Source organism: Prunus avium, chromosome 8 (genome assembly GCF_965620075.1).
Source record: "Prunus avium chromosome 8, drPruAviu1.hap1.1, whole genome shotgun sequence".
Classification (NCBI taxonomy): Eukaryota; Viridiplantae; Streptophyta; class Magnoliopsida; order Rosales; family Rosaceae; genus Prunus; species Prunus avium.
This window is the reverse complement of record NC_142291.1, coordinates 35,582,843-35,609,567: the sequence shown is the minus strand read 5'-3', so window position 1 is coordinate 35,609,567 and position 26,725 is coordinate 35,582,843. Positions and strand designations below refer to the sequence as shown.

General features: G+C 36.7%; 2 protein-coding genes, 1 long non-coding RNA gene and 1 pseudogene across 3 annotated transcripts; 2 read left to right on the top strand and 2 right to left on the bottom strand.

Annotated features, from left to right (window-relative positions):
- The first annotated feature begins 5,254 nt into the window (after positions 1-5,254).
- On the top strand, positions 5,255-6,760 carry LOC110757036 (uncharacterized). The gene is made up of 2 exons (XM_021958552.2): positions 5,255-5,579; positions 6,211-6,760. The coding sequence occupies exons 1-2, from the start codon at positions 5,457-5,459 to the stop codon at positions 6,493-6,495; spliced, it is 408 nt and encodes a 135-aa protein (XP_021814244.1). The 5' UTR covers positions 5,255-5,456; the 3' UTR covers positions 6,496-6,760.
- A 3,305-nt stretch (positions 6,761-10,065) lies between these two features.
- On the bottom strand, positions 10,066-11,518 carry LOC110757042 (uncharacterized). Its single transcript, XR_015826637.1, has 3 exons — positions 11,211-11,518; positions 10,408-10,910; positions 10,066-10,311 (listed from the first exon to the last, which is right to left on the bottom strand). It is a non-coding gene; the product is annotated as an uncharacterized LOC110757042 (long non-coding RNA).
- A 136-nt stretch (positions 11,519-11,654) lies between these two features.
- LOC110756991 (glucan endo-1,3-beta-D-glucosidase-like) lies at positions 11,655-14,236 on the top strand. Its single transcript, XM_021958507.2, has one exon. The coding sequence runs from the start codon at positions 11,996-11,998 to the stop codon at positions 14,072-14,074; it is 2,079 nt and encodes a 692-aa protein (XP_021814199.2). The 5' UTR covers positions 11,655-11,995; the 3' UTR covers positions 14,075-14,236.
- Positions 14,237-15,060: 824 nt separating this feature from the next.
- LOC110769909 (uncharacterized) lies at positions 15,061-25,605 on the bottom strand (annotated as a pseudogene).
- Positions 25,606-26,725: the final 1,120 nt, after the last annotated feature.

The window sequence follows — 26,725 nt, the reverse complement described above, 5'->3', positions numbered from 1 at the left end:
GAGGTTTGCGAAATTATCACATTTGGTCATTTATGTATTTTTCTGACATTGTTGGTCCTTTATGTTACACATCACACGTTAATTTTGTCATGTCGTGAAGTTCCGTCAAATTTTATGTTAAATTGCTAACATGGCATGTATGTGGTACCCGCATATCCAATGAGATAATAACATGTGAATCTAAATAAAAAATAATTTTTTTAAATGGTTTAACATTTAAAATCTTAAAAAATAATTTTAAAAAACTCTCTCTCTCTCCCACCCCCAAGACAAACGTTACGCCATCATACAACTACTCCCATCCCCACCTGAGATCTACCCCCAACCCCACCCGACACCCATCCCCCATATCCTACCCATAGTATTCTTTTTTTGTTTAATCCATGTGGCATTCATGTTAGCAATCTAACATAAAATTTTTACTGAATCTAACGGCATGACCAAATGGATGTGTGATTGTAACATAAAGGACAAATAATATCAGAAAAAAAAAAACATAAAGAACCAAATGTGATAATTTTGCAAACCTTATGAATCATTTGTGATAAAAACCCTATTTTTTTTTTCTTTACGGGTTTTGAGTTTTGGGCATTGAAGGGCAGGAGAGGCTGTCTGCAAATATGCATATGTTAAATGAAAGTGGTCCTAAAATTGGGGCAGAAGTGATGAAAGGTTCACATGGGAAATCTGTTAGTATCCTTTTCATCTGCACAAAATAACAAAACTGGATTCAATAAAAAGGCACGAGATGCTAAAGGGTCTTGGAGGACCCATTTTGCACTGTGTAAAAAAACACAAGCATATGCTGCATGCAATTTGCAAACACCCGTCAGTCTTAATAAATGCTTTGCTTTGATGATTTGATTTGATGCACTTGTTGTCCTTCTTGCTGTTGTTATTACTGCACCAGTTTCTTCTTTTGGGCTATTTTCCCATCCACTGCCCGTTTTGGGTAATTTTCGGCTGCCTGGGAAAATATTGCATGCACATCAATGAATGAATCTTTATTTACCACTGATATTGATCTCGCATTCAGTATGGTCACATCTTTTACTTTTCTTTGTCCAATATCCTGTTAAAATTATAGATTTTCTTTTCTTTCACTGTTTCGCAACAACATTCAATTCGAACAATCGGAAGAGGTTTCAAATTCAAATGCACCTCTGTTTTGAAACAAAAAAAGAAAACATCTTTCTGCCATACACATTTTAACTGAAGATGAAAATTTAAAGAAATCTAGACCAAATGCATGCATGGTAATAGAGTATGAAAGGAAATATCGAGAGGAGAGAAGACTTTTTTTGGGCAAAGCGATATTCTAATTGTTCTAATGTACGAGGAAAGAAGAAGAGGGATCGAATTCGGGTGCAATGCGCAATGAGAGGCACAAGGTATTCATTTGTGGAGATAAAGTAGGAGTTTAAATTTTCATGTGGGCCTGGGCAAATAGTGAATCACTTTCAGCTTTGGGCAAGCATATAGATTGGCGGAAAGCTTGGCTCTTTTGTTTACAACGCAAGTGATTGGGCTAGATAAGACTTGGCACAGAAGTCAAAAGTCTGCAAAACCCCACCTCCCAAATTCCCAATACCAGCCCAAACAAGATAGTTGTATTATTTGATTGATCATTAGGACAAATCGTGCTATGTTGACAGTCAATCAACGACTAATCGCCCAAAGCGAGCTCAACATTCCTTCTAGTAAGACAACTTTTGTTATTGGAACAAGTTATAATTGATATGTCTAGTTGATTATCAACATATGATTGCACTCTTGTCTCTATTTTAATTCATCGAGTTGTGCATAATAGGGGCTACCTACTTAAAGAACGTGTCAAGGCCAAGACAGTCTAAAAAGGGAAAATTATTATTATTACTTAAACAAATCAATTTTAGGTGCATAAATTAATCATGAGTACCCTTCATACCGGATAGAAACTCCATTATGCCGAATGCAATGTTCTTTTCTTTCTATCTCTCTCCTCATGTGATTACCGACAATACTCACCTGTTACACGCAAGTGTGTTCTTTTTTCTCTATTTCTCTCCTCATGTGATTACCGACAATAATCACCCGTGACAGATGGGCGTTTGTCCTCAACACCGTCCTAGTACTACTACTGTGGTTTCACAAGTACCGACCCAAACTCTGTGGGAGTCAAAGTCTCCTATATTTGGATTTGATACCACGCTTTTAACTACTAACTTTGTTATAAAGCGAAAATCAGCCACACATTCCAATCCCAATACCAATCTTTGAAAACTTTGATGATGATGATGATGATGTTAATTCGTTTGCTTTCGGTATATTTGATGGTGATGGTGACCCAAAAGTTTTATATTTCTCCTAAAGGCATATGACTATGACTAAAAGGGCAAGGTTTTGTGAAAAAGCCAGAGACCAGTGATTAATTTGTCAAAGGGCTCACAGTTTTGATGCATTTTCTTCCACGAACATGTGAATCCTTACCTCACCATAGATTCTTTTTACTTTGGTCCATAATTCCGTATCTCTGCATTTTCAAATCTAACATGAATGCATGATTGATGATTGTGTTGGGATATAAGTCTATATTTGACTCTTTTTTTTAGTGTTTATATGAATCATGCTGGCAAATATTTTTGAATTCTGATCTTTAGATCCTACTCTTTCAGAGAAGAAGCTTCCACCAGGAAATCATGAAAATAAACGAATTGGGTTGACTGTCGGAAAATAAAAACCGATAATCAAATTCAAACTTGTCATTTTTTCTTAATTTGATTGTTTTACCACTCTACACTGTCACATGAAAACAAACAACCTAACAATAGCTTTTCTTCTTCTTCTTCTATACCCTCTCTTATTTTTCTTACCCTCTCTTAATTTCTCAATAATATGGGATTAATTGTTGTATTATATATAATACATATCTCTCTATCATAATGATTTCATTTCCAAGGTGGACCAATGTATTAGCAACATAGAAAAAGTATCATTGGTTTGGTAATAGTTTGCTTTGGGCCTTTAGTCAACTTCTTCTTTTGGTCAACTTTGTTACCCCTAAAAAACGATATCATTGTCTTAGGGAGGGGTGTTTAATTAGCATGCCTAATACGCGTGGATTAATGGATTAATGAACCCAAAAATACAGAGAGAAAGACACACATATATTATAGGGTGGTAATTTTCCCACTCCCTTTTGTTTTTTAATATTTTTTACTATAAGATAAAAAGGAGTGTAAGTGAACAAAAGAGGAGTGAGAACATACAATTTTAAAAAAATGGAGTGTAAGTGAATAAAAAAGGAATGGGAAAATCAGTACCCGTATTATATGGTGAGAATGGAAAATGCAAAAGATTAGTTTTTTTTAATGTTTGATACAATATATAGATATTACAATATTATATTAATTACATGCATGCCATTAGACATTGCAAATTAAAAGTGTGACAAGGTCTTAGAGATTTGGAGAAAATGAGACTTTGGATAGCTAGAGGAAGCATCCTATATTACATAATTATATTTAGTCTCATTAGAAACGCGATTCTATTTTTATTATTATCTTCTAACCAATACATATAAACTATTGCATATCAAACAAAACTTCGTAGGAATATTACACATATAATATGTTGTAGGGTTTATAAATTCTATAGATAAACTATAATTGGATAAACAATCTAAAAGCAAAGATTCAGTTGCGACTAAATTAGATCTGCACTTTGTTGTCTCTATCACTAGAATGATTGTACCTTTGGATGAAGAACGAAGTATTTACATTTTGTAATATCAAATTAGCAAGACGCTTGATTTTACCGTTATACGCAATAATTCTATGCATTGGCATAAGTTCATAAGCATTCCAATCTCAAAGTCAAGTTTGGGAGATTCGTCTTCTATTTTTCTCAGTCTCATCACAATTGTCTTGTGAAGTCACCAAATCATACTAGTTTGGTGTGTTCACATCATGCCCTTGATGTTAGTTTTGGGCATGTATTACAGGTTCATGTGTTGATGGTTAGGTATTTGAATGAGGGATCGATAGTGTATATTACGTGTGGGCGTGTGACACTAACTTAGTTTATCGTTGGCCCATTAGTAAGTCTCATATACATCAATTTCGAAAATACATTTGAGTATTGTAGTACAAAAGGCGTAATAACTTGAATAAAAAATGTGTTAATCATGCACGATTAACGCTTGCATAGTTTTCCATAGGGGTGGGCACGGTCTGGTTCTCACTCCAAACTAGAACCAAAACTATTCATTTGGTATGGTTCCGTTTGGTTTTGACGAAAAAGTTATGCAGTTTGATTTGCCTATAAAACGGTTCGGTTTTCGATTTTCAACAACAAATGTTTTTTGAATCTTTGAATATTTTTCTTTACATAACCAACTAAAAATTTATTTCTTGGGCTTCAAAATTCACAAATGGCCCCATTTCATGAAAAAAGGAGGTGATTGAGCCTAGAAAAGAGAGGCGATTTGGAGTTGGGCTCAGGGAGAGATTAGTTATGGATTTAGAAATTTAGCATTGGGGTTAAATATTTTATTTACAAATAAAAAAAATACACGGCAAATCTAATTTTGTCACTACAAGAATTGGAATTGAAACCGAACCAAACCAATCCAGTCCAATTTTTAATCGATATAGTACGATTTTTTATAAACCCGATTTTTCTGATTTTTTAAGTCTAATTCAACTCAATTTTTCGGTTTGAATGCCCACACCTAGTTTGCCACGTCACAGGATCACAGCTTTATAAAGCTTGGGGAAGAAAAAGAAAATTGGACATGAACGTGATTTTCATGGTAGTTTTGTAGTGCTTACTGAATTGACTGGAACTCTTAATGGTGACATGGCAGGCTCAAATGTCTCATGATGCGCTAACACGTTGGACAGGTGTGTGTGAGGACGAGCCAAGTTTCTAGGAGAAAAAAGGAAAACTATATAATTAATTAAAATCAGGCGAGAATCCATGAGAATTATTTAATACAATTTAAAGTTGAAATTTTAATTTACCCTTCCAAAATCTTTTTTTTTTCTCTACAGTGAAATTTCTATATTTTTATGTTTTTATTTTTTAATCCAAACGTGAGAATTGGTGTATGTCAACATTCTAACTTTGGTCAAAATCCAAATTAATTTTCCCTATCTAAACGCACCGTAACACCCAATCTTTTGCATCAAATAAGAAAAATAAAAAAGACTCGATCTTTTCTTATCATGAACTCTATTTACATTTTAAAAAATGCCCTGAGGCCCTGACCAAGAGTAATTGCACACAGCACAGCCTTTTCTGGCCTTTGGGCCTAAGGTCTTAGCTGTCTCTCACCTCATTCTTATCCCTCTTGCCCCTACTCCTCCTCTTTAAATTGGTTCTCTTGCTTTGTCATTCTCATTCTCAAGAGATCTCTTTGTTTGTCTGATTAAGATAGAGAGAGAGAGAGAGAGAGAGAGAGAGAGCACTAGAAAATGACTGGGTTTGCAGAAGGTGAAAGCGTTACTCTTGATCTTCTCAAGAAGAAAATGGCGGAGTTTGCCAAAGAAAGAGACTGGGATCAGTTCCACAGCCCCAGAAACCTTCTCTTAGCTCTGGTTTGTTCATCTTTCAAAACCCATAAACATGTCTTCTTGTCTTCTCTCATGTCATTTTGTGTTTGGCCTTTACTGTTTGATAGGTGTTTTTCTTTATTAATAATTTGTGTGATCCATGAAATAGGGAAGACCCAAATAAAATTTTTAGATTCTGTGCTATTCCCATATTTTCTTTCACTCTCATCATGGGCTTGTGAAGATTTGACCGAAGTTAACGCAGCTGACTCACTCTAGCTGGATTGTTAAACAAATGGGTTTGCATGCGCTGCAAGTGGGCTTCTTATTTTTGTTTGTTTTCAAATCTTTTTAACCTTCTTCTTATTAAAACCCAAGTTAAGATTTTAAAGTTTTTAACTTTTGGCCTGAGTATTAGTGAATCATGTTTAACCAGAGTCAAACTTGACTTGCTTTGCAGACAGATGTTCCTTTTTGTTTTTGTCATGGTATTGAGGCAAATGTCTTAGCAGCCCACATTTCTGTGTTTTCTTGCCCCCTTGTGCTTTTTTTGTGCTTTTTTTATGCTTTTTAAATTGTTGTCATTCACAGAAAGTTAAAACAATCAGAAGGCTAATTTTTTTTGTTCATGTTGAGTTGATGTAATAAAGGTTTGGCCTTTCTGATGAAATCTCAGGTGGGTGAAGTTGGAGAGCTATCTGAGATATTCCAATGGAAAGGGGAGGTTCCAAAGGGACTCCCTGACTGGAAAGAGGAGGAGAAAGAACACCTGGGGGAAGAGCTTTCTGATGTTCTGCTTTATTTGGTCAGGCTTTCTGACATCTGTGGTGTTGATCTTGGCAAAGCTGCTCTTCGCAAGGTTGGGCTCAATGCCATCAAGTACCCTGTTAAACAGAGCCAAATGAATATCACAAGCAACAACAATACCATCAACAGTGATGAAAATGCACAGAGGGTTTAACTTTCTTTGCTTGGAAACACCCACCACCAGAGGTTTTTCTTTGCTAAGCTGTTAATACTATATTTGGGTGTTTATGGGATCTGTGGCTTGGGGCCTTAGGATAGGAGCTTTTTAGGGATGGTTTTCATTTCATGAGTCAGAGACTAGTAATGGTTTGGGCAAGTGATTCTCAGAGATTTCTTACTGTTTTGGCTACTGAATCAAATCCCTCTGACAGTTGTGAGATATGGTGTGATTCTATTATAATATTTTCCTTTTTTCTTCATAGATATTTGTGATCTACCCTTTTATCCATTGTGTACTGGTTTTACTTTCCAAGGGTCACCATGGTCTGCTATGAATTTGAAAATACTTTATTTGAATTTTATTAGTTGATTGAAACAATTTATGCAGAATCTGCATGAACCGAACTGAATATTTGAACTGGTCAATCAATAGACAGTGTCTACCAACTGCGACTCACTTTCGTCTAGCGGTGTTTGTCTCTACTTAGCTCACTGTAGTCGCTCACTGTAGTCTAGTGGCGGTGTTTGTCTCTATCATTGTAGTTTTATTGTAGTTGTGTTGTAAAAGTATGTCGCTAAAATTCTATTGTTTGTCAAGAAAAAAATCATCTCACTTGGTATCTTATCAACAACTTGTTGATAAGATTATGAGTTGTCATGGTAGTGATTAAATTCCACAACACTGATAGATTCGGTTGAGTTGCTTCTTGTTTGAACCGTTGATTCAAATTTATAATTTGATACATAAACCTCAAAAACATATATACTTAAATCTGTTGTAAGTGTAATTAATTTCCTTGATAATTCGTTTCGAATGATGTTGACATGAGACTGATTAGCATGGTGACTTGTTGGGTGAGTAGTCAATCATGGCACACTGTGGCGCTGTTCAGCTGGGTCCTAGCCTTGCTTGGCAAACCAGTAACATGTGAATTCTTGTATCTTCCTGCTTTCTTGTATTTAAAACAAAAACAAAAACAATGTCGTGAAGTGCTCAACAACGTAAGTTACGTATCAACTTTTCAGGAAGAAATAAAATTTTGGATAGAAAGTGTCGGATTAAAGTCATAAACAGTGGGACTAATGCAAGTAAACTTATCATCCCCATCACAGAAGGGTCTGCATCAAGTCTTGATATAATTAGTCATAAATACTAGAATTCTTTTTTAGTTCAATATAATTAGTCATCTCTATTTTAAAAAAGAAGAAGAAGGTTAATGTTAATTATTCAGGTCTTCCTATTTTAAGAGGTGGATATGGAGCATAATTGGAATTGTATTTTGTCAATTCCTCTCTAAAATTTATTTAATGAGATGATTTAGGGAACCCATTGTGACATCCAAGTGAGTGAAATCCAATCATCAATACCCGACTTCTTGCTATTAATACAATATGAGTTCAACATACATCAACGATTAGAGGTCAATCATGGTTGGTAAGTGAATCATCCAAGCACAATGTAAGTCAATCATGGTCGGTAAGTGAATCATCCAAGCACATCTCATGTGAAAAAAGAAAAAAGAGAGAGAAGGAAAACATTAGAGCCCCATATATAGACATGTGCTAAAGCTGTCTGCAAAAGGGCAAATAATATGCATGTTTGTGGGACCAAAGATTATAGCATACAAAAAAAGCTTGATTATGTGAAAGAGGCAGCTCAACAAAAGTGAATGTAACTCAACATAAGATTTCAATGCAGGATAAGTTAGGTGTGCATAATTGTACGCATTAAACATTGGCACCTATCCTTTACCCTTTGCTCAAGAGTGTGTGTGACCACAATCACCCATTTGTCTATGGTGGGGGTATTTCGAGATGTTCGTACCGAGTACATCAAAAAGAAAAAGAAAAAGAAAGAAAGGATCTCTGAGCTTGTATTGAGATGAATTTTTTATTTTTTTTGGGTATATATCTTGCAGTAATTAATCACGTGATCAGTGCATGATGAGAGTCGAATATAAGAGCGTAGTATTCAACAGTTGTATGAGATAAATTTGATTGTAACAAGTGTATACACCTCGAAATAGTTGAAAAACTTGTATACCACTAGAATAGATAACACTGTTTTGCTATCATCAACCAAAAAAACTAATCATGTTCTGCCATTTATGATAAGAATTTTACATGACGTAGCGTAATTGGATGTAAAGAGCAGAATAATGCTATTTATTCTGTCCCCGTGACATGTACAGGAGTAGGTAAGTATATCATCGATTCGTGTACAGGAATTTTGGTTGAGATGGTCAAATTCAGTTACCCCTATCTGATTGTCGACAACTCATTGCCAGCCCTTCAAAGACGTCATGCGAGTGACGTCAATATATAACTTGCTATAAGTTTTTAGGCAATATGTGTAACACGAGCCAAGTTTGAATTGTAGGAATTTGGATGTTTTTGACAATTCTAAACCTGAAGATTATTGGTTGCAATTTAACTGTGGTTAGTACTTGTATATAAATCAAAACAGCCTTCTAGTATTCTCTATGGGGTCATGGGCTTCATGTTCTTCTTTTCATCTTTTAGGTCCTGCCAATATTGTCAAATGGGCTGTTTTACTCCCATAGTTATCCCTCTCAGCTCAAAATTATTTGGATTGGGCTTTTGAAGACTTAATGAGCTGTGGATAACTTGTTGTAGGAAACGACATTGGGCTTGTTTAATTAGACTTGACAAAATCATATACGACATGATCATATGATCAGGTCATAACGTGCAAACAAAATTATGTTAGTGTAGTGGTCTTTTTTAAGAAACGCGATAGTAACTTGTTATATTATTGTATTTGATATCATTTGGTAAACATTTTATATCTTGGAATTTTGTTGAACAAAAAATAGAACAAACGGGTAAATACGTGACACGAAAGATTTATGAATGGATTCAAGTTTATATATGTGGACACGATAAATTAACGGGTGGAATTTGAATTTATGATAATTTTATATTGCAAGAAACTAACAGGACAAATTACCAAATCTATATGCAAGCCCCACTCTCCTATCTCATCTCGAAATTAAGGTGTTGGTAGACCATGATTAGGCGCATGCAGCAGAAAACTAATGAAAGCTACCCGCCTGTTGTAATCCAATCATATCCCTATATTTTAAATGGTTTTTCTTTCTTAACCAAATCATGGCGTAATGTTCTGTAAAAAGATGTTTAATCACTCGAAAGTTCTATGGACATTTCAAACTTTCGATCCCATCCGGACACAGTAACAAGTCTCAACAACAAGTTCTTTTAAACTGATTGTCTTTTGAACATAAAGAAAGTGTTCTTCTAACATGGTGGCTATGGCACCTTAGGAGTGCTCGCGATGACGTTTTGAAGAGTTAGGGTTAGGGATTTTGTGTTTGGTCGAATAGATTTGGGGATTTTGCAATACGGTCTCTCGACGATAACTAGTTAGCCTCAGTTGCAAGCTTGAAATCATCATTTACTATCCTTCAATATTATATATATATATATTCGAATATTTTAAAAGTATAGCCGCGCGGCTATACTCTTGAAATATACTCTACTGTTTCTAAGAGATACATTGACCTCAACCTTGGAGTCTTTTAGGATAATATCTTTTGCGTTTTCAGCCTTTCAGTAATCAAAGACAATCCAATTTTATCCTCACATGAAAATGTTTCATAAAGATAAGATCTCTCAAATCCAATTGGATGCATGAATCTCTTACTATCTTTCCACCTTTCTCTGATCAGTGTAAAATATCTGCTATCCTTGATGCATATATCTCCTGATTATCCTCTAATAATTCTTTCTTTCTTCTATGTTTTAAATACAGTGCCGCATAAACAATAACCTGCACAATGCCAAGAATGAAACCATGGCCAGAGATTCTGTTGCTTTCAAAGGATCCAAAACAAAACAAGTAAAGATATAAACTGAAGGTGCACACCTCAGTTGTTCCGGGACTAGTATTGAGTATTGACAGCACAATGGATGCAAACTTTTCCATCTTGAAATCCTACTTCCCAAGTCATACTATCATCTTCCACATTCAACTCTGATTCAGGTTGGTGTTGCTCAACTCTGCCAACCTGCGAACTCCAAAGGGCTGAAATCCTAAGATACTAAAAGCATGGAGTAGAATATTTTGTACATTCTCTGCCGGTAGGAACCTCCTCTGCCTGACGCTTCCGCAGCGGATCCTCTTGCCTGGCGCCATATACAACCTTGTTGTAACTCTAACTGTTACACAGACAATCAAAGAGGGCACCAAAACAGCTTACTCTACATGAGAACTAATGTTTGGGAAAGGGATTAGCAACGACTGGCAGACAGTTGTTTATCTGCATGATTGGCAAAATCATTTCTCTGGGTCCAGCATGTTGACTTGATGCCAATAATAAGAGACAAACAACTGACATTCCATCAATCTCTCCCTCATGTCCACCAGCACTGTTAAATCAGCCAAAAATATGAAGAAAAACATGGAGTTCGTGTGAAAGCAATTCACTTCAGCCATTCGTTGTCACATAATCAGAACAAGGAAAGTATAAAAGAAAATTGGAATTTTAAGGAAACTAGTTAGCAATGCATAGTTTTGTCTTTATAAAAACATACATAACATAAAGAATTTCAAAAGCACACACACCCACCCACACATTTGAAAAGGAAGAAGACGTGAAATTCAAGAATCACAGCCAAAAGCAACGACCCAGATAAAAGCCTTAGAAATTCAACAACTGAAAACCGAACCTGTTCGCGGGTGGTAGAAGCGAGGGAACCTGAGCCGTAGATCCTGGATCGAACGGCTGAGAGAAGCTGCTTTCTGATCCAAGTCTACGTCTGCTGACCTGCTAGCAATCCAGCCATTTTTACTCTCTCTCTCTCTCTCTCTCTCTCTCTCTGAATTGCAGTGTTGTGGTTTCAGAATTCGAACCGGAAACGAAGCGGGTTGGGAGCACTTCGCCAAATGGGTTTACCAAGATGAGACAAAATCAACTCTCTCCTCAGTTTTCAAGTGGACCCCACTTTCTTTTGCATTAACCAAATTTTCTCCTCTCATTTAGCCAACTGACAAATGCGAAAAGCATTAAATCAAGCCGCAAATCATAAAACAATGAGATTTAATCCGGCTAATTTGTTTTTAATTTTGTTCACGAGGTAAAACGAAACAGAGCAAAAACAAAAAACAAAACTATTCCCGGTATTTTCTCGACAACCAAACACAACGCAAAACTCCGAAATCTTTGGTACCTTGGACGAAGGAATCGGCCTCTCTGTATAAAGAAATTAGGAAGACGAAGAAAAATTCTCTCCTTCAATAGTGAGGAATATACAAAGATTACAGCATTAGGAAACAAATCTCTAGTTATAATAGGACTAACCAAAAAAAGGAAAGTAAAAATACAGCAGAGAAAATTTTCAGTTTCCTAGAGGAACCAGAGAAAAAAAACACCTTGCACAACTAGGAACATCTTGAAAAAACCTATAAATATGAGGCCAATTTTAGAGAGACTTCACCATCACAACAAGGCGCAATGGCAAACAACCTCACTTCGGCTTTCACTTTTTCTCTCATCCTCTGTGTTTCAGCTCTTTCACTAATTCCACACACCAACTCACTATCATCCTCATTCCAATTCCCTCCAACCCAATCCACAGTCCTCCCTGACCCTTCAAGCTTCTTCTCTGCAAACCTCCTCTCCACCCCTCTCCCCACCAATTCTTTTTTTCAGAACTTTGCTCTCAACAATGGTGACAAACCCGAGTACTTCCACCCCTACAGCATTAACTCATCCTCCTCCTCTCTATCTATCTCCTACCCATCTCTCTCCTCCACCTCTGCTTTCATCTCCCAAACCTTTGTCCCTGACCTCACCATCTCTGCCTCCCAAACCAGCGCCAACTTAGCTACAACAAATAACAGCGGCCGTGTAATCTCTGCCTTCACTGATCTCAGTGTCACCTTGGACTTTCCCTCCTCCAACCTTCGTTTCTTCCTGGCTCGAGGAAGCCCTTATGTCACCTGCAATGTGTCTAGCCCCACTGCGGTTTCTGTCTCAACCATTCATGCAATCCTCGAATCCTATTCGAGCAACTCAAAGACCAAGTTCACTGTCCAGCTTGACAACAATCAAACATGGGTTATGTACACCTCCTCCCCAGCTATTTTGACTAGAAGCAGCCCATCAACCTTAACTTTTGATGGCTATTCTGGCAATATTCGGATTGCATTGGTGCCGGGTTCTGATCCAAAATACGTGGCAATCCTTGACCGGTTTAGTTCTGCTTACCCCGTTTCTGGTGAAGCTGTGTTCACAAAACCATTCACTCTGGAATATAAATGGGAGAAGTATGGACGGGGAGATTTGCTTATGCTAGCTCATCCTCTCCATCTTCAGCTTCTGTCTAATGCTACTGTTTTGGAAGATTTCAAGTACAAGAGCATTGATGGCGATCTGGTTGGCATCGTTGGCGATTTGTGGGAGTTGAAATCTCATAATATATCAGTCACTTGGCATTCAATCGGAGGTGTCAAACAAGCCTCATACCCTGAAATTGTTTCTGCGCTTCGTCGTGATGTTAAGGCTCTTAGTTCGACACCAATAACAACTGAATCGTCATACTTTTATGGGAAATTGGTTGCCAGAGCAGCAAGGTTGGCTTTGATTGCTGAGGAGGTGGATTGTCTTGATGTGGTTCCAGCAATTAGGAAATACTTGGCGGACGCCATTGAGCCATGGTTGGATGGTACTTTAAGTGGGAATGGTTTTTTGTATGATCCTAAATGGGGTGGACTTGTCACCCAACAAGGATCAACCGATCGCGGTGCAGATTTTGGGTTTGGAATTTATAATGACCACCATTATCATCTTGGATATTTTGTTTATGGTATTTCAGTGCTTGCAAAGATTGACCGTGCATGGGGGAGCAAGTACAAGCCTCAAGCTTACTCTCTTGCAGCAGATTTCATCAACATAGGCAACCAATCGAATTCAAACTATCCGCGGTTGAGATGCTTTGATCTGTACAAACTGCACTCATGGGCTGGAGGACTGACTGAATTTGGAGATGGAAGGAACCAAGAGAGCACAAGTGAGGCAGTGAATGCTTACTACTCAGCTGCATTGATGGGCTTAGCCTATGGAGACATCAATCTTTTCAATAGTGGATCAATGCTTACATCTCTGGAAATTCAAGCAGCTCAAATGTGGTGGCATGTAAGAGAAGGGGATACACTTTATGAGGAAAAGTTCACAAGGGAAAATAGGATTGTGGGAATTTTATGGGCAAACAAGAGAGACAGTGGACTTTGGTTTGCTCCTCCAGAGGCAAAAGAAATGAGGCTTGGAATTCAGTTGCTGCCCGTATCCCCAATCACTGAGATCTTGTTCTCCGATGATGGCTTTGCTAAGGAAATTGTAGAATGGGCATTGCCAGCCCTAAGTAGAGAAGGAGTTGAGGAAGGATGGGAGGGCTTTGTCTATGCCTTGCAAGGGATTTATGATAAGGATGGTGCTTCGGAGAAGATTAAGAGCTTGAAGGGTTTTGATGATGGAAACTCTCTCACTAATCTCCTATGGTGGATTCATAGTAGGAACTTAGGTTCACAGTAGGATCTTTGAGTTCATTTTTGTTGATTAGTTTTTAGGTTGTGTTTTTTCATTATCATTATTTTTTTAGTTGGTAGCATATTTGACAAATTCTTATGTATGTAACTTTACAAATCAATTAGAAGTTCAATTTATAGCAATGGTCATGAACCATAACTCTCTGTCTCTCTCTTTCCCTTCTCGCTTTTCCAACTCTGCTTTCATATACCAAATATTCAAAGCTAACTTCACTATTTGTGCAACACGCAAGACCAAGCCAAAACATTAACATCTGTACAGCTTTTCAATTCCTTTCATGCCAAGAAAGATATGCGTTCCAAATAACAAGCTACAATGTTTTGCTTAATCTGATGTTCACACAGGAGAGACGTGCTCACAAAGGAAGCGTTATCTTTAAGTAAAAAAAAACCCACTAGTGTGTTTTCACAGCATATACAAAGAACTGAACGAAAATGCCATTGTTAAGAAAAAGGCTCTCTATTTTGATAATCTCATGTGCAAAAAGTTCTTTATCTTTAAGTTCCTGACACGCAGTTTTTTCAAGTCCTTAATTTTTATATTAAATACGAATCTCTCCTGTAAACAGTATTGTCAAGTGTAATTGATCAATACTTGTTGAGTCTTCTTGAAAGTCTCTCACACTTAATTATGGGTGGGCACGGTCCGATTTTGTTTGAACTAAAATCACGGAAGAAATCAAACTGACCACTCAAGCTTAAGAAGAAAAATAGGAACAGCAAACAAATCTCTGTTTAAAGAGTATAGCTAGCAACTCTGAATATTATGAGTTAAGTGATACATTGACCTGGGGAGGAACCAATCTGACACACAAACAATGGAAGTCCAAACTTGAGCTTGAAGTTATTTCTATTTATGTTCATGCCTGATTTAAGCACTTCAGTAAATCATGAACATAAATTATGGTTAAGGACTAGAGTGGTAATCAGTATCTGAAAAGCATAGCTAAGTTGTCTTCTGGATGTGTTAATTCAGAACTGATATACATAAAGCACGCAAATCAGATATAGAAAATCCTGGTAAACATATTTGGACTACAAAATCATCAAATCAGAACCGGATTAGAATGTTGAATGGCCGATAACTGAGTTCAAATCTTTTGATCCAGTTGACGTATAACTTGATGCTTAATTATGCAAATTTACAAGAGCAGCCCACATATGATTTAAATAAACTTCCATACATACAGAGTCCAGAATCTTTCCGTTTCCATCAAATACAATAATCCGATGATGATTGCTGTCAGAAAGGAAGAGGCGGTTCCCATTTTCATCTGCAGAGATACGGCCTGTAATTGAAAAGAATAAAAGAAACGCTTCAAGATTAGGTTCTTAGCAACTTTAGAAACAATTTCTTTATTTTTATGTATTCTAGATCGGATGTTACAAAACTACTATAATGCTCTACAGGGCATATGAAATTATAATGCAGCAAGTCGGTGAAGCATAGGGAGCATATCCCTGGGAAGTAAATTCCTCAAAGAACAGAAATATGGCTCAACCAAGTGATTTTCAAGCTATTGATTGACTTGATATTCCCATCATCTTGCACATACAACTCCTCAACAACTGCACAAAGGCATTAACATGTATATGTATTTAAATGTGTACATACATTTAAATATATGCATGTGCCCCACATTAAAACTCATTGAACTCTATATATTCAGTCAACTGACATACTAAAAAACAATTAACAACAATAGAGGGGTAAAAGAGGCGAGTAGTTTATCATGTCACTAGAGATCATGATCTTTCTCCCACCAAGTGTAACCAAGAAGTAGCAAAAGGGGGGAAGGCAGAAGAATCAACAGAGATATAAGAAAACTACTGAAGTTTATGAAAAGAGCAAAGATTAGTAATTAATTTAGGCAGATTTAAAATCACCCCCGCGCCCCCCCCCCCCCAACCAAAGTAAGATGCTTTATCATAAAATAGAGAGGGAATTTATAACCATAACTACATCTACCGCCAAAAAAATCAGCACGCTACATAGACACTTAAGCAAACCGTAAGAGGAAGTCTGACTATACAGATCCCTTTGTCTCACAGCCACAGTTTCTGTTTGCGGAAGGCCAGCGTGGGGAGGGTGGGGTGTCTGATAATATTAAGTCATCAACACTTGATTGTTCAAAATCTCATGATAATATTAAGTCATCAACACTTATTTGTTGAAAATGCCATGATGATATTAAGTCATCAACACTTATCAGATGAAGAAACGTATTCTTATCTCGACTAAACTTTTAACAAATCTATAGAGGGATAACATGTGTACGTTTTTTAAGAACTTTGAGGTAAACCACTGGACTCATAAAATCTTTGAACAAGATGTAGCATGCCCCATTTCCACAGCTAAGCATTTTTGTGAGAGTGAAAGTGCTACAATTCACAAATACCAGAGTCAGAAAAATTACAAAAGTAATTTCATGCATTTGTGTGTATATGTGTACAGAACACACTACATGAGCAAGAGAACATATAAATACCAGACTAGATTGTAAGAAGTTTCAGCTCATCTTAAGACGCGTGCAAAGAAAAAGCATAAGATATGAGGTCCTCGGAAGAAAAAAAAAAGGCTTATGAAATCAAAATCTTTACAGGATATGAAGAATTTTATTTAAAAACGAAAGCAAAGAGTAAGCCAAGACTAGAGCCCTGAAACACCAGACCAGAACTAGAGATTCTATAAAGGAAAAGGATTCTTATGATATAAAATCTCTGTCCCCATATATTTCACAAAAATAAAAACCATATTTACGTAGGTTTCCCTCAAGAACCTTGTGGTGCAATATATTTCTTCTCAGGTATCGAACCATATATCCTCAACTTTCCTAGACTAGAACTTAGATTTTAAAATACAACTCAGTTATAGAAGAGCAAAGAATTACACCAAACATGGGAAAGCTTTTTAAAACACAAAATTAAGATACCAATATCACAGTGACTCGAAGCAATCTATCAATCAGAATCTGAAGGAACTAGGATGCTACTAACTAACTTGTAGACCTGCAGCTTTTGGTGTTCTGGAACAAGCACTCACAACATACCATGTTATTCCAAACTACACACGTATGTCAAACCATATGCAAGGTGCATAGCTTTGATCAGCCTTTCACACCGATACATTCTCAAGGTGCTAGGCGGCAGGACACCACCGCGATTTCATCCTAATCGTAAGGAGTAGCCGCCAGGGAGTTGGGCGCCGCCTAGGCCGCCTGGGCTGGTCTAGGTTGGCGTTTTGCCTTTGAGGCGTCGACTGCATCAAGAAAGACCGAGAGAGAGAGAGAGAGATGAAGTCGAAACAGCGAGAGGAACGAGTGTAGGGCCGCCAGGGAGTTGGGCGCCGCCTAGGCCGGCTGGGCTGGCGTTTTGCCGTTGAGGCGTCGACGCTTAAGGTGGCACTGAGGCGCTGCATGAAGAAAGACCGAGAGACAGAGATGAAGTCGAAACAGCGAGAGGAAGGAGTGTAGGATACGCTGGGAAGAAGAAGACATCTAACCTAATTTTTAATATAACTAACGGGTTGGGTTTTGTAAAATGGGCTAAAACATTGTATTAAAATGGCCCTATATTAAAAAAGTAAACTTTTTTTTAGCAGTTTTTGTTTTAAATTTTAATATCAAGGATACAGAAAATACAAAAGTAAAAGTCGTATAATATCAAGGTAAATATACATCTATTAGGAGAGATTCTAGGCATTCTAGAAACTTTTAAACCGCGAATATAGAGATAAGTGCTTTATCATTGAAGTTACAAGCGCGTCCTACTTTCAACTATCTCCACATATGATTGCTGACGTTTAAACAATCTACATTGTAAATGCTAAACTTTAGAAACAAAAAATAGGATGAACAGCGAACAAAACCGTAGAAAAAAACTGAATGGCAACCAAAACTCATATAAATTGAGTGTCTCTTAAGCCAATATTGAATACAATACAACTATTGGAGCCAAATTAAGTAAGATCATGGGGATTTCAAGCATGAACACATTCATCCTCTGTTTTCTCATTGTTGGCATGGTGGCGCTGAACGAAGGAGTGGAAGCTGGGAGGACCAGCATTAACCCTGGAGTTCTTGACCCATGCCTAAAACCAGGAGGGCCACATCCTGGTTGTAGTGGTCCTAGGGGCAGCAACGGTGAACGTAAAACCGCTAACTCCTACGATCGTGGTTGCTCGAAAATTAATCAGTGTCGTGGTTAGAAAGGTTACTTAAGTTCTAATTATGGCTAGCTAAGCCAGGAAAGAAAAAGAACTTTTAATATATATGATGTACGTGGTTTATGTTCTAGGGAGAACAAGGGCCTTTCATGGTGAAAGTCTCAAGGGGTTTTATTTGTATTGGATAAGTAACGTGGTTGAAAGAAGTGTTTTGCTTTCCTAATATAGTAATGCATATGTGCTTTTTATTCTTGCCCCTTCAAACAGAAACAGAACTTTTCATATGCTTTACCTTTTAATTATTTAAAGGTGAATACTAACTAATATATTAAGAGATGGTGATCATGTGGCAATCATAATGTTATGTCATCTTCAATTTGATAACATTCAGAGTCACATCTAGATAACATAATGAAGTCCTCCAAATGTCATTCCTTATTTGGTGACTCGATCTAAATTAGAGGAATTGAATTCAAATCAATTCTTATGAGTCCCGTTTAAAAATATAATTTATATAACACGCCAAATGACGGTGAAGATATTAATTCAATTTAATTGGAATAGGGCAATCTGATCTACCAAACAAGGCCAAAGTAACATTATATTGAAGAAATGACAAATAGCATAATGAAGTCACAAAACACTTTCGGTGGACATTCATGATTTATTTGGGAATGGGAAGAATTATGAAGTGTTTGCTTTCTCTGCTGAGAGACAGTAAAAGAAGCTATCTACAATGCATAATTGGTCATCGAAAACTTGGAAAATTTTAACCCAATTGATCAGCTTGAAAAGTTTATAACTTTGATCTTTAAATTTAATTTAGGGTTTTGCGCAGTTTTTGCCCCCTGAACTATTTCCGTATTGTCAATTTAGCCCCTTAATAATTTTTTCGGCAAATTAACAATTCCAATTGTTTAAAAATTGCCAATTAAGGACCCACCGTCAATTTTTTAAAATTCTATCCAAATATTCCCACAATGTATCCATCACTTGGCATTCAATCGGAGGTGTCAAACAAGCCTCATACCCTGAAATTCTTTCTGCGCTTCGTCGCAATTAAGGCTCTTATTTCGACGCCAATAACAATTGCGTCGTCTTACTTTTATGGGAAGTTGGTTGCGAGATCAGCAACGTTGGCGTTGATTGCTGAGGAGGTGGATTGTCTTGATGTGGTTCCAAAAGTAAAAGTCGTATAATATCAAGGATCGAAAATGTTAAACTTATAAACCATCTTAATAATTACGGCTACTTGAATCTCACTGAATATCCAAATAATATTTACTGTCAAAGTATTTATATATATATATATATATATATATAATGCAGTTTGCACAATTCAGATGATATTATCTTTTACAAAGGATTGAACACGTTCCATTTAATCGGCCAACCTCATAGTAGTGGGAAAAATAAAAACAAAGAAAAGGTATCAATGTCCATGCAAAGATTACCTCCATTCTTAAACTAGAACCTGCATGAAGAAGATCAATTGGTGCCACTATTGCGCTTCAATGCTTAAATATGAATATTCGCCTTCCATCAGTCCTAACCACTGTACTTCTGCTGGATGGCTCTCATCAATTTCGGTGTTATACTATCACCATGTTATCTTTGCTTTTGCCATGGTTCATATAAGTCAGTTTTTTAACTTTGGAATTTCATGACTTGCACACAGAATCATCATCAATGCTACATGTACCACTGTAACCAAGGTCATCATCAACTGCTCCAGAGTCTTCGGTATCTGATTGGGATTCCTCCACTTTCTTTTCAAAAGAATTAATATGCACACGATTTGTGGATGATGTAATCTTTTCAAATAATGTAATATCACTTGAAAGAGTTGAACCAATTAAAGACTCTAGTTCCTCTATTCCACTAGAAAGGTTCAATTCATAAATCTGCAAAACAAAAACAAAGTCCATCACTAATTCAAGTGTAATATCACATGAGAGATTATGATAACAATATTTTCAAGAAAATTACCTGCAATGACTTCGCCAACTCAGAAACTTTCAACCCATGAATTCCTTGCTCTAGTGGAACTCTAAACAATTCACCCTTCAAAGTACCAGGATGTAAACCGTACTTCACCATAAGGCTCATTTCCGAGATAACAAAAGATTCAATTTGAAAAACCAAATTTCACATTTATAGATAGGTTTATGCAACAATAGATAAAGCTTCTTAATTGTAGAACATAAATAAAACCACCATAAGAAAGTAAATAAAGGCTCCTGCGCATGTCTAGTCATTAAAGCAAATAATTCCAAAGACAAGCGGAGATAAATAAACATATGCTCAACATATGTTATTTAGGAATGCACGATAATGCCAACAAACAAAACTGAAGAAACTATTTCCTTTAACATTCAATCACTACATGTTATATGTAAAACCTAAAATTTCTGATTTTGGTCCTTAAGTATCGAAAATGAATCTATCCAACTAGGCTCTGCCTCAAGGTAGAAACAAATTATTCGGGGTAATGACATATCTTAAATGACTAGTGCCAATAAGGCTTTGAAAATGCTCAAGGTTTTGGGTGATGAACTTGCAGAATACAGATGTGTTGATAATTAAATACATTTACTAGAGAGGAAATGGAGCTTAGAAAAATCAATTGCAACTATGGGAGTTAAATTAGAAGACCTAGCTATGGGCATCCCTTCGCCTTGCACCTTGCTTTGAACCAAAACCAGCGGCAACCAGTACTTGATGCAGTATTTCTGTCCATGTTAAAGGGTTAGCGATCTCTTCCAGAATTCCATAGTGGGTTCTTGATTTTCAACCTGCCAAATCATTTGATAAAGATGCTTAGTTATTGAGTACTTCCATTCAATTTTTTCATAAAAATATGAAATAACAATTGATTTAAGAGATGAGCAAAAAAGTCTCCAATGTTTGACAACAATAAGTATCTCTAATCAACTATACCACAAAAAGCAAGTGGATCTTCTAAAAGTGCATATGGATGGACTACTAATAGTCTGATTATGATTTTGTTCAGAAAATTTCTTGTCGCCTAAGCGTATCTATCAGACATTCTGGACTGGACACCTTTTTTGCAGTCACACCAAACTTTTGATTATTAGCTGATATCCTCTTTTTCCTATATTCTTTAAATCTATCTGATATCATATTGCTACTTTCAGTGGTATTTAACTTCCCTGTAATGAAACATGTCAACAATCTTATAGATTGCATTCTCTTTGTTCATAAGTTAAATGAACTGTAAATGTCTGTGATTTGCACGATTATATGTTGTTTGTTCATAACTCACCGAGTGAATAAATGCAAGAAAATTGCATGATTTGCTCAAATGAGGTATGGTGTTGGAAGTTTGAAAGCAAATGTAGTCCCACATTGGAGAAACCAAAAAGTTTCTCATGCTTTATAAGCTTGAAACTTTAACATCAATTAAATAAGAATTGGTGGTTGATGGGCTTGGATAGTTGGTTTGCTTGATTAATAATAATATTTAATTAATCAAGAATTGGGATTAATAATAATATTTAATTATTTTTGGATTTCTTTTAGCAGATGTTAGATTCAAACCAAAAGGCTTATCTTTTTGTTTGAATTTTGAACATGAATAAACTGTTATTAACTGCTATTTTGAAGGGGTGCGAGTCTGATATAAAAACAGAAGTCCTATGCCATAATACAATGATCTTTTTACCCATCTCTTTGCATTAAATTTTCAAACTGTATTGGAGAGAAACACACCACAGTTCGCCAGAATCCAAGGATCCGGTGCTGGACCCTTGGATTATAGATAGTTGAATCCTGGGAGATAGACGCCTGTTGAACTTCAAGCACTGAGAGGAGGCGAAATTCTGTCTTTAGGACATTGTGAAATACGCAAGCCTCTATCTACACTAAAAGTCAGTTTCTTGTATTTACTTTTGTTTATACGCTTATATTGATTTTGTAGTTTGCTGTTGTCTACAATATTGAATAATATATTATCATTGTCATCTTATATTATAAGTCGTTTACTGATTTTCCTAACATATGGATCCACAGCCAAGCTCGGCTTCAACATTAGATAGAAGAAGCTTCAGAAGGGCCACATGAATTTTTCCAAGTAGCAAGGAATCCTAAAAGGCATTTTACGAAACAAAGATGTTGAGCAAGTAGAAGACACAATAAATCCAATGTTGGATCAAAGATAAGATATAACCTTGTCCTGAAATGCTTGGGCAAACTCATCAATAGTGAAGGAGCTTATATCTACCATAACGGCATATGTATAAAGGAAATGGAAAACCTGCCCAAGAAAAGTCAACCTAGAATATATTTGAGTACGATAACTAAACAAAATGTAGCAATCTGAATTGATGACCTCAGACACATTTGTTAATAAACCCAACAACAAAAAAACTGCAGCAATCTAGAGTGGTGCTTTAACACTGCACATCTTTTCACTCGCCAGTTTCCATAAGGAATCATAAAGTTGACTACACTCGGTACGAACTACACAAAAGAGAATTACAAGTAGATTCCAATATCAAATTTAGACCACATTCCATATATCTCTAGTACTTGATATATGTTTTTCTTGAGTATATCATAGTTTGCATAACATCTCTGCAAGAACAACCTATGACTTCATTCTATGCAATACGAGCGTCGACGAAAAAGATTGGTAAGAGTAATGAGAGACCATTAGGCAGTATTAGCGAGCACAAAATAATTATTCCAAGCTTTTATAGGTCGTATAATCATGAATAATAAAATAGACCTCATAAATAAGAAAAAGCAAATGCAATAATAGATGGAGTGTATGCCATCTTTCACAAACGATGTCCTATATTTGCAAAAGAACTTAACAAAATCAGGCCACAAACAGTTTGCAATTCACATACCTTGAACAGTTTCTTGACAATCTCTGGATAAGAATCCCAAGGTTGCATACAGAATGGCTGCTTCATCTTCACAGAATTTGGAGGAAACTTGGCCAGCAAATCTGAAATCCCAAAAATTCCTTATCCACAGCTCAAAATATTATACATGCAGACACATACATATTACAACATTTCATTTTAGAGTGGAAAATTTGTTCCGTTCTTCCCTCAAACCAACCGTTGCAAAGTGAACATGCATGATCTCCATTGGTAGTAAAATGATCAGAGAACCCCAGTGCATTTGGGCTTCCTTGTAATTCTCTCAGCTCCAGCTCTTCATCATCCGCAACCATTGCGATCTTATCCGAGTGTTCTTGGGAATCTGCTTCCAAAGCAAGTTCACATTTTTCTTTGCGGCAGAGTCTGATTCTCATTGTTAGATTCCACCTTGCATCTAAAAGCAAAATGAATGTTGCTAAATCCGCTAACTTAAAACCATATATTTGCAAGAACAATTTTTTCACTTACCTCTCTTCTTTTGATGAAATGTTTCCTCTTTTCTTGTACCTTATTTTGTACCCGTCCCTGTTTCTGTGAAGGCAACAAATGTCAGACAACTTTCTAAAGGTAACCACTCAGATCGACCTTTAAGATGATCATCCCAAAAGACTTTCTCACATATCTGCAAGCAATACAGACTAAATCACATTTTTGTTGTTGCAATCTTCTATTCCGAGTTATTGGTTTTCGCGATACACAAGTTAGCAAAACCCATGTCAACAGGAAAATCTCAAGCATCAGGATTGGTTGCCCGCCAGACCGTCATCAAAGCTTTTCCAACTCGGGTTTTTTTTTAATAATAAACAGATTATAGCCGCCCAGCTATGCTACGATTTTTATTATTAAAAAATTAGTATAGCCGGGAGCTATACTATTTTTGACACGTGGTATAGTATAGCCGCTCGGCTATACTGCGGTTTTTATTTTAAAAATAGTATGGCCGCCCGGCTCTACTGTTTCTGACACGTGGCGAGATGGGCTCAGACGCAGGCGGGGCTTTTTTTTATAAATAGTATAAGCCGTCCCGGATATTTTTTCTGAAAAAAGCGTATAGCCGCTATACTCTGGATGTAGATATATATATATATATTTTTTAAAGAGTATAGCCGCCCGGCTTTGCTGGGTTTTTTATAATAAATATTATAGCCCACCGGCTGTACTCTTTACATAAGCCACCCTTACCATTTTGAGTTGACCAGTAGTTTTTGGAAGAGTTCCATTAAAATGATTTTCAGAAATGCTTGCCTCTTCTAGGAATGACAGATTTCTCAAGGACATTGGAATTGGACCTGATATTGAATTACTCGAAAGAGCAAGGAGACGTAAATGTCTTAAATTTCCTAGCTGATCAGATAGTGGACCTGAAAAATCATTTGTTGACAGCTTCGGTGACTCCATTTGACCTGAACTACACCTTGACAAGCTTCCCAATATTTCTGATACGCTTCCATTGAAATAGTTCCTTGACAGATCAAGAACCGTCAACTTACAAAGATTTCCCAATGAGTTTGGCATTTTCCCTTCAATTTGATTAGCAGACAAGTCAAGATTGACAATGGCTGTCAAGTTTCCAATGGAACTTGAAATTTCACCTCGCAAGAGATTCAAATAAAGGGATAGGGACTCAAGATTGCTACAAGTGTACAACCATTGAGGTACGGTACCCCAGATGATGTTCCACCTGAGATTAACAACTTTAAGCCTTGTCATGTCTGCAACACCAACACCAACTGGTATTTGATTGAGTTCACAACCGGACATATGCAACTCTACCAGCATAGAGGGGAGTGTGTTTGTCACCTGAAACCAATCAGATGCTTTGCTAAGATCTACACACTCATGTCCAGGTTCTGCAAGCTCGAAAGACCAGAAAGCCATTGGAGATTCTCAACCTTCATCCACTACGTAGTAGCTTTTTCTCCGGAGTCCTAGAGAGCGTAGACTCGAGAGATTTCCCAATTGATGCGGAATTATTCCAGCGAACTTTGAGTCTGAGAGGTTAAGATATCTTAAACTTTTAAGAGAACCTAAGAAGCTAGGAATCTGTATTCCTCCAAAATCATTGTTGCTCAGATCCATGTAGCTCAGATGCTTTAAATTTAGTAGAGAAGTATTTACCTTTTGCCACCCAAAGAGCTTTCTTGATACAAACTGTAATTCAGATACTCATCTGAATAATAATTTCCAAGGTGCAGCTCACGGACATGACCGGTTAAATTGTCGCAGACAACTCCAGTCCAATTGCAATAATCTCCCCCCACCGACCCAAGATAAAAGCCTATTTGAATGATCCTTAAGATCTTGCTTGAACATTAGAAGTGCTTGTCTCTTATTTTGTTTACAAGGCACACCCAAATTTCCATTGCATAAGCTAATGGTAGTAATGGTTGCAATGCTTAGAAATCTGAAAACTGAAACAATTCTCATGGCTTTGTCCATGAGGTTATATCTTAATAGGTGATGTGTGTGAGCAACATAACTCATTTAGAATGGTGCAATATATGCACATACTACTACACTAGAACTGAGAGTGAAGGACTCAATATTTTTTTCAAAATCATTTTAAAAAATGGTGAACAAAGTCGTTGAGTATGTAAACTAGTAATAAGTTATGGGTTTATCCAGAGAAAGAAGACAGAGAAAAATAGAAAAGAAAGTGTGGGATGACTTGATAAAACAACAAAAGCAAAATAATAGATTAGCATAACCTCTTTGGCTGGCGGGGACTGAATTCAGACATTGTAAGAACATATAACTAGGTAAAGTTTCAAAAGTTGAAAACACAGAACAGACATGAAGAAAATGAAACAAATAAACAAATAAGTCAGATGGAATCACAAATTCCATATTACGATTAGTATCAAAATGGTTTGCTTCTGGTCATTGGTTAGGGAAAGGTAGATACGGTTAATATAATGATATTAAATAGATCTAACTATGATCACAATTATGTATCCCAAACCAAACTATAAGCACATAGCAAGAACATCCTCTCAGACAAAGCTATATGGCCACAGCTGACAAAAGGGATCAGGCAAATTAGTAATTGCTTGTCTACATGGCTTCCACCTTCCATTCCACCTATATAAAATCACACTATTTCCCTTGCTTAATCACAAAGCAGAACAACTTTGTACAACAAAAATAACTTCAGTATTATAGCTCTACCTCTACCTCTACCATTATTTTCAAATATGACAAAACCTACGTAAATGACAGGGCTCTACTGCATGATTAGACAGGCTGCAAATTTCATTAAGCCAAAGCAATTGTAGGGCAACTCTTCTTTGGCAGGTCAATGAAAGTGATTGTACATTTGTAGCTGCATCAGTCACCAGTGCCTGCCGAGAAAGAGGAGCCCTATGACTGCTTTGCTTATTTGACAAGCATACTTCTTCTAGTATGTATGGATGCTCCTGCTTGTGTTTCAATGATGGACCGGCACAAGTTATATAAGGGCTCAAAGACTCCAAGAGATGGAATAAACCAGTAAGCACAAATGGCATATCCTGAGGATTATGCTGTGAACATCCATCAAGGGCTGCTTTTCAGGGATTTT